Here is a 13,628-nt window from a genome sequence, read left to right as displayed (position 1 = left end):
AGAATGACAAGAGGAGCAAAAAGAAAAGATATAGTATAAAGTGGACTGCGAGTGCTGGTACACAAAATGTCTTTTCAGCCATAACGTTTATGTTTTATGAAACCCGCACGTAGTTACTGCAGTGGCCAACATAAACTGGCTAACTCGTGGTTACGATTATGGTCAGAAGCAAATTGATTATTTAGATATACGATGAGATGGCTTATGAGGATAGGCTATATCTTTTGTGTCATAAAAACAACTCAACTACATATTACTTGTGTCATTTACGTCCTTTATATACATCTATAATATATAGATATATATACATATATGCTTGGCTTTTCTCCAAACACATCTGCACGAAAAGTTCACTGCACTATCCCTCTTTAAATTTAACCTAAAACATTGAGTATGTCCAATTAACTCTTATGTCCTTAAATTTTTTATAACTTTGCAAACTTATAATTTTAGTTTATCGTTATTGTTTTTCAAAATAAATTGCATTACTAATTCCAAAAGGGCTTATATTTTTATACGCCTTTTTGGCTTTAGGAAATTTACTATAGCCAAAAGCGCGTATTACTTCTTTTTATTGCCAATCGTCTTGTAAACTTATTTTTGAGCTGAAAATTTGGAAAAAAAATTCGAAAACCAAAAGGACATTCTAAACTTGAAATACTTAAATTTTCACTGTTTTTCCCAGTGATTAACTAATTCACTGGAAAAAAGTGAATTTTATGTATAAATAGTGAAAATTTTACTTTTTACACAGTAGATTTATAACATTACTTTTTAAAACCACTGGGTAAATGAGTGTATATGCACTAATTCCAAATAGTGAATATACACTGTGAATTAGTGATAATTCACTATTTGAGGTTTAGAGAGCAGTGTTCAAATTATAGGCCTTTTTGGCTCTCAAAATTTATTTTCAAAATTTTGAGCTCCAGAATAAGTCTACAACATGATCTGCATTTAAAAAGAAAATTATACGCCGTTTCGGTTTTAAACTTACTCTCTAAACCTGAAATAGTGAATTATCACTAATTCACAGTGTATATTCACTATTTGGAATTAGTGCATATACACTCATTTACCCAGTGATTCTAGAAAGTAATGTTTTAAATCTACTGTGTAAAAAGTAAAATTTTCACTATTTATACATAAAATTCACTTTTTTCCAGTGAATTAGTTGATCACTGGGAAAAACAGTGAAAATTCAACTATTTCAAGTTTAGAGAGTAGTAACTAAAGCCAAAAGAACGTATAAAAATATGTTCCTTTGGAATTAGTAATGCGATATATTTGTCCCGAGAATTTGTAGATGTTTTTCAAAATTTTCAAAAATCAGAATTACTTTATTTATTTACTTGAATTTTTAAAAATAGGTATTATACTTTTTTTCTTTACCAAAAGAATGTTAATAAAGCAAAATATCTAATAAATTATTCAAAATAAGTTCTTTCAAGTTTTCATAAAATTTACTTATAATCAAATTTTTGCGGAATACCAAATCCCCATAGCTCAATAGAATGCCTTGAAAAATTTGGTAACAGCAAGAAGAAATTTTGTATCAAAAATTTTTGAATCATTATAACTTTGTTATGGATCTAAAAGATATATGAATTTCTTATGTAAAACCGAGCAGTAAAAAAACTCATCTTACCCCTAAAATAAATCTTTTATGAAATTACCCTGAGAAATTTCGTCAATTACCAATTTTTGACTCTAATAAAAAAAATACGGATGTATATAAGCTTTTATAAAATTTTCTCACCAGATAAATTATCGATTAGTTTATTTTAGATATTTCTATTATCTAAATAAAGTAAACCAAAAGTTCAACAGCCCAATTACTCCAAAAAAACAAAAAAGAAACTGAATCAGTCTGTGCATTTCATGAATACAATTATAGTTGATTATATTCAGGAAGAAATTAATAATTCGTAACAATTAGAATAAAAGCGGTTGTCTGAGTCTGATCTTTTTTTAAACATTTCTATTGAATTTATGCACGATATTCCGTTATCTAAAATATAACTCGATCGTGTCGGGTCGTCTGCGACAAAGATTAAATTTAGATTGATATTCGGAATTGTGTCAATCTCTTCCATTATATAAATATATACATATACCTTTATTTTATTCATTTTATCTTACTCTTTACTACATTATTTTTATCTTATTGTTTTTTACTTTGTTTTTATCTTTATCATATTCTTTATATTAGCGCTTTAGACTCTAGACACTTCTCATGCAAAGTCTCTACTCGTTTTCTTGTCACCTGTCACATTTTTTCTTTATATTATTTCATTATTTATTCACAAATCAGCCTGGCAAGTGTTCATACACTACAACTTTTTTCCAACCCATAAGCTATAACTACAATTTTTTGACGTTCATTAAATATTCATAAATCAGCTTTCAACAAACGCAATGAAATAAACTTTTATTAGATTTATTTTTACTGTCAATAATTTAAGTATTAAATAAACTATTGATTTTATTTAAAATAATATTTATTTTAACTTTTTCTTACACTGTAAAAAATCGGGAATCAATACGAGTTTAAAAAAAAATCACTCCGCATAAGGAGTGAATAGGGATTTTTTATGGGCGAAGTGATTTCGGAGTGAAGCGGATTTTATTTAAATACTTAAATAAATTCATATTTAATAGAAACAGCTGTTAATTAGAAACATAATTACTTCAATAAATAATTCATTGAGATATTAATAATTAAACTTAAAACATTACACGGAAAAAAGAGCGGTTGAAAAATTACAGTTTCGTATAGTAGTAAAGCGCTCCGAGTCTGAAACTGTAAAAATTACATTTTTATCAGTAAATTTTACAGAAATAACAAACATTACAGTTTCAAACTCGATATTGTCAATTTGAACTGTAAAATTCGCTGCTTAAAATTGTATCAATTTTATTACTATAACAAATTTCTAAAATTACAGTTGAAGCTTTAATATTTAAAGATTTTTGCCCGAAAGAAATATATATGATGATACATAGTGAAAATATTAAATGATTGAATAGCTATAGGGACATAGTTTTTATGAGAATATTTGATATTTCGCTACAATATGAAATGTCATCTCGTGGTATGATTGATGTAAATCATATGACAGTTTGTGACTCAGTGGAATTATATTTATCAAATTTTATTATCAGCTGCTTATAATTTTTAAAAATCATTTCGCGTTAAAATATGAAAAGAGAGCTCGTAATTATTTCCGTATTCAATACAAATGTCAAAATATCAGACCTAAGCTTACTATATATCAGTAATTTTTTTATAATTTTTTCCGAAACTCCCCTTCGGAGTGAAATTCACTCCGAGGAAATTAAATAAATAAAAAGTCATCCACTCTGCGTTCTCTGCAAATTTTTTACAGTGTATTAGCTGTAAAAAAAAGTAACTTTCAACGAACTAATTGAGTAATAAAACAGTTGTAACAAATAGCAGTAAATAATTCAATTGTAATTGGCTAATTTTTAACAATATACTGTGGGGTAAATAGTAAGAGGAAATAAAATGTTAAAACAAAAATACATCAAGGAAAAATGACTCTATTAGCGTAACACGTGGGGAGAGATCAAGATGAAAGCTTCAAGGGTAAGAACTGATGAAACGAGCAATTGAGAAAAAGCAAAGGTAGCAACAAGTTTTCTCAACAACAAACCGTTAACTACAACTTCTAACAAGAGCTATTTGTATCCAACTAAAATAATACATTTTCCTCTACCTTTTCTTCACTACATTATTTTTCACATCAAGACGCTTATTTTCGACTACAATGTAACTTACACTTTAGATTTATCACCTCATTAACACTCACTTATTTGTCTATTTATCTTTGTACAACTCACTAATTAAGTATGTGGTTAAAAATTATATTTCAAACCTTTAAAATTTTAAATGAAAGACAGGGGAAGTAAAGGCGGCACGATGCACAGTAATAAAAAGTTTTGTAAAAATTAATTAACAAAACATTTTTAGCAGTGTCCGTTTGATTTGATAATAAGTCTTATAGTAATAACAATAAATGAAAATAAAATTTGCAACAAAGTTTCATCGATCGATTACTAACAAATGTAACTATATAATTAATGACAGTTGAGTTATACAAAGTAAAGAAACAAAAAGGGTAAAATGAGGGATGAAAGACAGGTGAAAGGGTAGCGTCGGAAAAAAAGAGAATGAAAAAAGAATTCATAAATAATCGAAGCCTCTTGGGTTCGCTAGTATTTTTTTCATGAAACATTGACTCGGTCTACACGGATATTATGGACTGTAATTAATATATTTTTCGTATATCACAGATTATTTTTTCGATTTGAAGACGATATTTAATTTATTAAAAATTTATTTACACTGCACTGTAAAAAATTTGTGGAGTGAACGCAGATTAAATCCGGAGTGAATTCGGAGCGGATGACTGCACTGTAAAAAATTCGCGGAGTGAATGCGGAGTGAATGAATTTTTAATTATTCACTCCCCTCGGAGTGAAATTCACTCCGCAGAGGAGTTTTCGCGGAGTAGATAATTTTTTATTAATTTAATCCCTCCGGCACCCGACACACACATGCACACACACACATTGTTTAACAGTTTAATATAAATTAATATAAATTTATTTAAGTATTAAAACTCCGAACCGGAGTGAATTGGGAGTGAAATAAAATCCGCGTCACTCCGAGATCACTCCGCTAAAAAAAAACTCCCAATTCTCTCCGCATGCGGAGTGATTTTTTTTAAAACTCCGGAACTCCGAGTGGCGGAGTGAATGCGGAGTGAATTCGGATTTTATTTCAATCCGAATTCACTCCGGATTTTTTACAGTGTGTGTATTTATATAATTCCCTTGGAGTAGAATTCGCTTCGACGGGGAGTTTATTTTAATATTGAGACTCCGAATCGAAGTGAATGTGGATATAAATAAAATCCAGATAACTCCGAATTCACTCCCATTTTTTTAGAGTGTAACGATATTTTAATTAAAAATTTTCTGCCTGTCTAATAAAATATATGACATGAATCATTGCACGTAAAAGCAATAAACATACTTATTTACAATATGCACGGTATTCAATGCAAAAGTATACAAACTAGAGACGTATATTCTGGTATTTAAACTGCATTTATTGTGTACATATTTCAAAAGATTTAAATCGCATATAGTGAAAAAAAAAAATATTTTTGACAGCTCGATCTGGTGCACATACAAATTTTATGTGTTACTTATGTACACCTGCTATAGATTATATTTTATTAATAAGAGTGATTTTAAAATCGTAAAGTGTAAATCACAGAAAACTAGTTACAATACCAAAGGCATTTATGTCTAACTTTTATATGTTTGCAGTAAATATTGTGCGAAGTATAAAGATTTATACTTATTCCACTTATGTATAATTAAATTGGTAAATAATTGATCGGATAACCTGGAAATTTTAACCTCAATTAAATATCAGCTTACCAATGACGGTATATATTTTTTCTGTATTAAATAATTTTTTATTCGAATTATTGAAAAATTTTGAGTGTCAAAAATGTCACGTTATTGATTCCAAAAGGGCGTATAATTTTTTTTTATTGTCAATTATTTTGTACGTCCATTTTAAAGCTAAAAATTTTGAAACCCAAAAGGGCGCGTAATTCAAATTATAACTTTTGGCTTTCAAAATTTCGTTTTTTATTTTTAGCTATGAGATGTTTTCTAAATGATTAGTACTAAAGAAAGAAAAATTATTCGCCCTCTTGGCTTTGGGAAACTCCCTAAAGTCAAAAGAGCACATAAAAATATGTCTATTTGGAATTAATAATGCGATGTTATAAGAATTTGAGAAAAAAGTACCAATGAATATTTTTAAAAAATTTTTTTAGGGTGACTTATTCGGCGGTTTGAATAGTGGACTACAAGATGGTCTGCTCTCTCGAGCAGAGGCTTTAGCTGCTGATTTAGGAAAGCACAATGCAGGCACGCCAATGCCACTTAAACATGATCCTGTGTCTGTATATCATCACGGGGCACACATGCCTAGTCCACACCCAAACAATCGGCCGCACCATCAGGTACAATCACACCTATTTGTGAGTCTAAATTCATCAAAATTTACTAATATTATAATTAGCTTTAATAATTATCGTTAATATTTCGTAGTCATTTATCAACATTGTGGGATTTATTTTAAAATTAATAAATGCTAATCGAAATTTTAATTTTATCTGACTGTTTCGCATCAGAAATTAAAATATAAAATTTTTCTCATGCATTAATTATTTTAACACGATTATTAATACCGATAAAAATTAATTTAAAAAATAATCGTACGCCGTTTAAAAAAAATAGACCGAAACAATTTTATTTAAATGAAAAATTTTTATTCAAATTCATTTCCTTAAAATGTTTTATTTAAAACACTTTAAATCCGGGTCAAAAAATTAGATCTGTTTTAAAATAAATGATAAATTCAAATATTTTTTCTTTAATTCAAGTTTATGAATTGTATTTATTTTATATAGGAATTTAATCTGTTCTTGTCCGTACTAGTCATTATCCAGGCCAATATCAGACTTATTTTCGTATGATATTTAGTCTGTTTTAAATCGGGTTTAGACTAAAAACAGACTTTTTTATTATAATTATTGATCTGCGTTCAATTGTTTTTAAGGACAAAAACGGGACTTTTTAGAAATATAAACAATAATAATAATCTAGATTTATTAATTTATTTTAATTTTCTTGATATTTGAAACATGCTAATGCGCTTTCGTAATGCACAAGAATTTTGATGTTTTCTAATGCCAAAATATTTTCGATTTTATCCAGTAAATAAGAAAAATTTCTTGACATTTTAAGAGTTATTTTATCACTTTTATTCGATGCTATAAATATTCAGTCAAGACAACTAAAAATTAAGCTGTCAAACTTTTATTAACTGCCGAAATTTTTAAACAAAAGATACTAAATAAATAGTAAGCAAAACATAATCAATTCTGTAACTTAATATTTTTTATAAATATTGCCCATAAATAAAAATTTTATAAGTCCATGATTTAATCTAGTTTTGTCTTTGCAAATTTTCAGAACAAAAATTTTTTAAAGTTCAAGAATTAATCTAGTTTTGTCTGCCCGTAACACAATTGTTTTTTGAAACAACAGGTCGAAGACAGCTTAAAATTTTTGTAAAAGATCAAAAACAGATGAAATAGTCTAATAAGACTAAAATCAGATCAAATTTTTCGGTCCGGGTAGATCAAAAACAGATTAAAATTTTTTTAGAAGTTCAATAACAGATCAAGTACTCCAAATACAGTCCAGTTAGACTAAAATCAGATCAAATTTTTCGACTCGGGAATTTACGATAAATTTTTCCCGCTTTTTTTTTTAATTTTATAATTAAAGTAAATAAAATTAATAAGATGTAAATAGTAACCTCCCCAAGTTTATCCACCAGTCTGACTTGTAAACAAGCTCATAGACGCGTTAACTGTGCATTAAATTTTCTCCACATGATATTACTACCCTAGTCCATTTTCGACCCTTGAAAGAGAGAAAGACTCCGTACAAGTTTGGTAGAACCCTCTCTTACTACATAAGTACAACCGTATATATATACATATATATGCAGAACTCTAATGCTGTAAAATATAATCCGCCGGGACAGATATAATTCAAGGGTTCCAGTCAATACTATATATATTTATATATATTAAATGCATCTTTTCGCAGATGGCCAGAGAGTTAAGTGTCGCATAAAAGTCATATTTTATTTATAAACTCTGACGAATTAAATTAATATTACGAACGATACATGACTGCACGTTAGGTGTAATATTGTATGTGATACGAGTTACGAAAGGGATAGCCAGGGTAACGAGTTTTGATACTTGGATTCACAGAACCATGCAGGGCCACGATGAAAGATCGACGACATACCATATGAAGAGAGATGGTTGCGTGAAAAAAAGACAGCCAATACAACCCTACCGTGCGTTGTCACAATAATGATGAAATATTGCGTGGGTTCTCCCTTGTGTATTGCACATGAATTTTAGTTTCTCTTTTACTCTCACGTTTGCGCTCGTATGTGAAACCGCCACTTTGACCACTCGTGTTTTCCACCGCGACGCCCACCCCAATGCAATTCGATTCGAATATAACTGTGCCATTTGGGCTGCTGTCGAAGCATATCCAAAAAATAGGGGTTCTACAAAATATTTCCGTGTTTATAATTTTTTTTTTCTGCCTCCTTTACAAGTTTTTACACTTTGTCGGCTATGAAATATTATTAGCAAATATAAACACAGATAAAATCGTCGGAACGCAATATTTCAAGATATTTTAATAAAATTTTTCAAACTTTGAGTAAATAGTTGGAAAAAAAAAATTATTTTCAAATAAAAAAAAATCTTTGTACTTAAAATTTTTTTTAGTTTGAATTTTATGAATTCATTAATTTTTTAAAAGCCGTCTTTTACTCTACTTTCCTTCAGTTACAGCAGTATTGTTAGAGTTTTTTTATACGCAAGTCCTTTTATGATTAAAAATTTTTACTTTTTCATTGAATAATAATAAGAAAAACTTATAAATGAATCATGAATAAATGAGTATAATTAAAATAAAATTTAGTTATAAAAAAAAAATTAAGTATTACCCGTGTAAAAAAAAATCTGAAAAATGTTTGACCTGGCGGGAAAACCCCAAAACTTTCCGTTGTTTTTGAACTCAGAGAGTCGAGATTTTTTATAGTATTTCGTGGGCGACATCCTGATCAAAATTAAGGCGTCCATGGGGTGTTTTGGAAGTATCAGCCGTCTTTTGAAAAAACGCTTACAAACGAGTCAAAAACGTTCATTTTTGGTATCAAGTCAATTTTATTTTGCACGCCTCGGACACGATAGCGGGAGAGGTTGTGCTCTATAATCGACTCGTCGTGAAAACCGGATTTTTCTTCGTATTTTCAGAAGTATAAAAGTTGTTTAGAAAAAGGGTCGGGTCACGTTTTGAAGTTTAGAATCGTCAACACTTTTTCAACCGTTTTTTGAACACAGATATAGTAAAAACTATATTTTTTCCCACGTTTTTGACATTAGTAAAATAAGTAATTATACTTTTTGCTAAAAAATTTGTATCTCAATTATAAAAATTGAAGTTACAATTTGAATTGAGATTGTAATTAGATATTTTTTATTGAAATAAGAGAGTACCAGTGTCGAGTTTCACCGGACGGTAGGTTTTAAAAATATTAGAAAAGCTCATAAATAATTTGTAAGGGGGTCGGGGGTATGAGTAAGTACTGACTACCTACGGTCACGGCACGTGCCGCACGTTCATGTTTAATTGTGTACAAGTGTACGTGTTATATATTGACAATAACGCACTTACATACACAACAAACTTATGTTCATGTCTATTTGAACTTCAAATACAAGCTACTGCAATACTTTTTTTTTAAATTCCACTTCTACTATCAAATTACTCGTATTATTTTATTTTTCTCAAAGAATATTCCCAGGGAAAAATAATTCAAATTTTACGGAATCTAATCACCTTGATCTAGATCCAAATTTTTTAATTCATTTTTTGAATCAAAATTTTGAATTTTTCGGATCGTATAGTTTGGGCAAATCAGTTGATTAAAAAAAAATAAAAGATTGGAAGTAATAAAAATGTAAGACATACAAATTAAATATAAACCCTTTGCGATTGTTAAACACGTTAATATCTATTACTCTCCCCTTGGCATGAAATTCGGCGCGTGCCGTCGCTCGAAACGAGGGTCACATGGATTCAGAAGTAGAAAAGGCTAGTCAACTTCACTAACTATAACATGTTTCTGGCCTTAGTACCCTATTAAATCCGATGGGAGTGATAATTAAATTACCATCAAATTCATCTTACATACAGAAACAATTTGTAAAAATTTTCCACGTCAAAGCACACATCATGTTATTTAATAATGAATAATGCATTATTTTATTTACATTCAAATTCATTACTTTTTAATTAAATTCATTTTAAAATAAATGTCTCATTATTTTTATTTTTCATTTGATTTTTGTTATTGATAATTTATGTGTCGTGGATATATCTATGGATATATATTTTTTTCAAATATCAGGAGTTGGAAGATCAAACGGAATAGGTTGTAGAAGTCGAAAAGTTTTGGTATATAAGTTGTATAAAGACATTATAAAAAATACAAAACAACATATCTTTCAAAAGCGGAAAATTATGCAAACAAATATAGGAGTTAGTACTACTAGACACGTGTAAAATAAAATTTTTCATGTATAAAGGTCGAACATCAATATCATTGCTATAAATAAATAAATAAATAAACTATAGAGCCGGGAAAATAGGGACGCAAAACACAAAAAATAATTTTCCGGTCTAGAATACGTTATATTTTTCACAGTTTGATCATTTACGGGAAATAAAAGTCATTTTTCAACTGGCATCAATAAAGATTTTTTTTTGTACTTCAAAAAAAATAGAGCACTGGAAAAAATTAAAAAAGTTTTTTCAGAAAATAATAAATTTAATTTGCAATTTGGTTTGGGAGAAAACGCGTGGAAATAAACAATTTTTCATAAATAATTCCCGGGTTCATTAAATTGTTTAAGGGGTTAGGGGTACTCAGGGGTATGAAAAAATGATGATTTTCAATAATTTTTTTTTTGTAGTTAATTACTTTATTTGACAAAAATAAAAACATAGCTTTATTAGAACACGTTTCGATTTGACTTCACGAAAATTTCAAAAAAAAAAATTAATAATTCAAAAAGTTATCGCTGTTTTTGTAGAGCCCGTTCCTCCCGAAGTCCTTTGCGGTGATCATCATAAGTCCTTGGAGATTCATCTAAAATCAATCGGACAAGAAAAATTAGTTTTATTAATAGATAATCTTGTGCCTGATCGAAGCTTTTTTTTTTTTTTTCGAAATTAACAAAATGGCGGCCTCAGGAAATTTTTTTCAAATTTTCGAGAAAAAAACCGACAGTTTATTGTTAAAAAAAAATCGAAATTTTTGAAAAAAAAAAAAATCCTTCGATCAGGCACGAGTTTTTAATGTATTTCAAAAGTACAAAAAATTTTATTGAAATCTACCGAGCAGTTTTTAAGTTACAGTGATCACCAGTTCAGAAAACATAGTTTTGAGAAAAACGCATTTAAAGTTTTGCTATGGATTTATGTCGAATTATAAGAATTATTTAATAACTTACACTGAGTCATCTATTCCTGGACCATATAATAGCTCTTCAGCCGACATAGCAGCTTCCAAAATATCGATTTGCTGGTGCCTACGTTGCAATCGACCTTCTCGGGTGTTATCATTAGCGCGCTTATCTGCTACTTTGATACGTGCAGCATCCATTCTTTCTGCATACCGATGAGAATTAGGCCCACAATTAAGTCCTAGTGTATTCATCAAGACTAATAATGAATTTATACCCTCATTAAATATACACATAGCAACGTATGCAGCTATTTGTACGATAGTAAAACTAGTATTTACCGTTTTTGGGCATATTTTCCATACTAGTTGGTTAAAGCTTTCATTATTATTCTGATTGAATCCACCTACACATCTTGAAAGTAAATTTTCATTACTAAGATCTTCGTATATAGGCTTGATAGCTTTTAAAACATCAGAAGGTAAAGGAGAATAATCGTGAGAAAAGGTATCAAGCTCTCCTCTTGCTTCAGCGCGCTGGTAAGAGCACCAAGATTCTTCGCCTTTTGGACACATATCATGATTCGGTTTTTCATCACTCGAGCCGTAGTGATAAAAGGTTGCCATTATAGCAGATTTCATATTTTCAACAGGAAGGAATATATTCATTTCCACAGTTATTACATGCAACTACAATTTTGAATCCCAGCCCACGTGTACTTGCTGTTTGAAACACTACATTTCCATCACATTTTTTACATTTTATAAGAGCAGAAATTGCAGTGAATACCTGAATAAAATTTATTATTCGAAATTCAGTACTGCTGTCTTCAGGTACATCATCTTCAGTGTTTTGTTTTAATTTTTTAGAAGATGTACTCTGAATACTTTCATCACGTTCGGCTGTTTTCGGATTAAAAACATTCTTTCTTTTGACTGAACGCGACTTATTAATTTTTTCAGAACTCCGAAGTTCTCTTGAAACCTTTCTAGAATCACGTCCCATGGTTAATAATTTAATTCACTTGAGAAATAATTTATCACAAAACTATCGACTGATCAGTGCAACGACTACAGGTATACTGGCAACCAAAAATTATTTTTCAGTTCTTGTACTACCTACAAATTGTGAATATATGTAGAAGGATATATATATATATAGAAGGATATATATATTTATATATCCTATATATATATATATATATATATATATATATATATATATATATATATATATATAATAATAAATACATTAAAATGGGGAGATATTCATGACAATGAAACCCGAAAGGTCGGTTGCTTGCAGCTGTTTCTAGCTACCTGCTCTCGAATGCCACGTAGCACCCGAGCGTCCTTTGGTCATTGTTAAATAACTCGAAAAGAATTTGTCGGATTCACTTCAAATTTTCACACAATATTTTTAAAATATTATACTTTAAGAAAATGCAAAAAAAAAAAAATCGATTTTTTGAAAATTCTGACTACCCCTAACCCCTTAAGAATAAAATTGGAATAGTAGGGAATGACAATTTAATTTTGAAAAAAATAGTATATTGTGTGACAAGGAATGAAATGAAACGATTTCAAACCAGGGTGAAGTTGGCTACACTGAGAAAACAATTTAATTGAGCCAAATAAATAAATTTATTTGATTGAACAAAATCATTTATTTCATTCAAATATATATTTGTTTATATGATCCTGAAGTTGGCAGACAATTAATAATTTTTGAATTTTTTTTCTAACTTATTAATTACAAAAAAAAATAAAAACTAAAAAAATGCATATGTAGGAAATTAAAAAATCTATAAGTGCAATTTTTTTAAATATTTTTTTTTTTATAATTTATTATTTTTTAAGAATTTAAAAGTTAGTAGACGTCGGCGCAATTTAGTATCATTTTGTTTATAGTTAACAAATCTTGGTTGAAAAAAATTCCACTACGGCTGGTGGCGCTATCAAATACAGATTTGTTAACTATAAACAAATCATTATTTCATTCAAATGAACCATATCTTTGTCTCAAATAGATACGGATTGGGTCCATTCAAATATGGGATTTATTTACCTGAAACAAAACTCATTTGGCTCAAATAAATTGTTCTCTCAGTGCAATTACCCGTATTCTGAAATCGAGTTTTATCCTCTATCACAGACTAGATTTTTCATGATTACCATCATTGGATTTCATTATTTGTTTCTTTTCAAGGTCCGAAACTCATATTTCTGCCCGCTGATTGAAGACATTCGCAATTTTCGCGTTTGTTTATTCATTCGCGGCAAGTTTCGATGCTGGTATCATGAAAAAATTTTTGAATACTCCACGTTGCCCAGCTCTCCATTTTTTTTATAGCGATAAATTGTATAAAAGCCGAATCGAGGGTCTTAAGATTATTAAGATGCATAACAAATAAAATCTTGGGCCCTCGATATTATTAAAATGTAATAA

At 29.2% G+C, this 13,628-nt stretch overlaps 2 protein-coding genes and 1 long non-coding RNA gene across 9 annotated transcripts in view; 1 reads left to right on the top strand and 2 right to left on the bottom strand.

Annotated features, from left to right (window-relative positions):
• Positions 1-13,628, bottom strand: part of LOC130670225 (uncharacterized) — a 94,508-nt gene that overhangs the window by 61,869 nt on the left and 19,011 nt on the right. The gene's annotated exons all lie outside the window — the stretch shown is intronic.
• The window catches only part of LOC130670219 (inhibitory POU protein), a 44,105-nt gene that overhangs the window by 26,810 nt on the left and 3,667 nt on the right, over positions 1-13,628 (top strand). For 2 of the 5 annotated variants that reach the window (XM_057473512.1, XM_057473509.1), the window contains exon 3: positions 5,883-6,071. The exons of 1 other annotated variant lie outside the window; for it this stretch is intronic. In XM_057473512.1, the coding sequence (XP_057329495.1) occupies positions 5,883-6,071 (189 nt within the window). Of the gene's footprint in view, positions 1-5,882; positions 6,090-13,628 lie in introns of all 5 variants that reach the window. 2 more of the 5 variants (XM_057473511.1, XM_057473508.1) reach the window with 1 other exon arrangement.
• LOC130670221 (uncharacterized) lies at positions 10,641-12,329 on the bottom strand. 2 transcript variants are annotated; one of them, XM_057473516.1, is made up of 3 exons: positions 11,522-12,327; positions 11,229-11,439; positions 10,641-10,864 (listed from the first exon to the last, which is right to left on the bottom strand). In XM_057473516.1, exons 1-3 carry the CDS (start codon positions 11,541-11,543, stop codon positions 10,861-10,863), a joined length of 237 nt encoding a protein of 78 aa, XP_057329499.1. In that variant the 5' UTR covers positions 11,544-12,327; the 3' UTR covers positions 10,641-10,860. The 2 variants fall into 2 exon arrangements, with proteins under 2 accessions (XP_057329499.1, XP_057329498.1); XM_057473515.1 differs by having other exon boundaries at positions 11,229-12,329.

Source organism: Microplitis mediator, chromosome 6 (assembly GCF_029852145.1).
Source record: "Microplitis mediator isolate UGA2020A chromosome 6, iyMicMedi2.1, whole genome shotgun sequence".
Lineage (NCBI taxonomy): Eukaryota > Metazoa > Arthropoda > Insecta > Hymenoptera > Braconidae > Microplitis > Microplitis mediator.
Note: the sequence above shows the minus strand (reverse complement) of the source record. Positions and strands in the feature narration are given on the sequence as shown.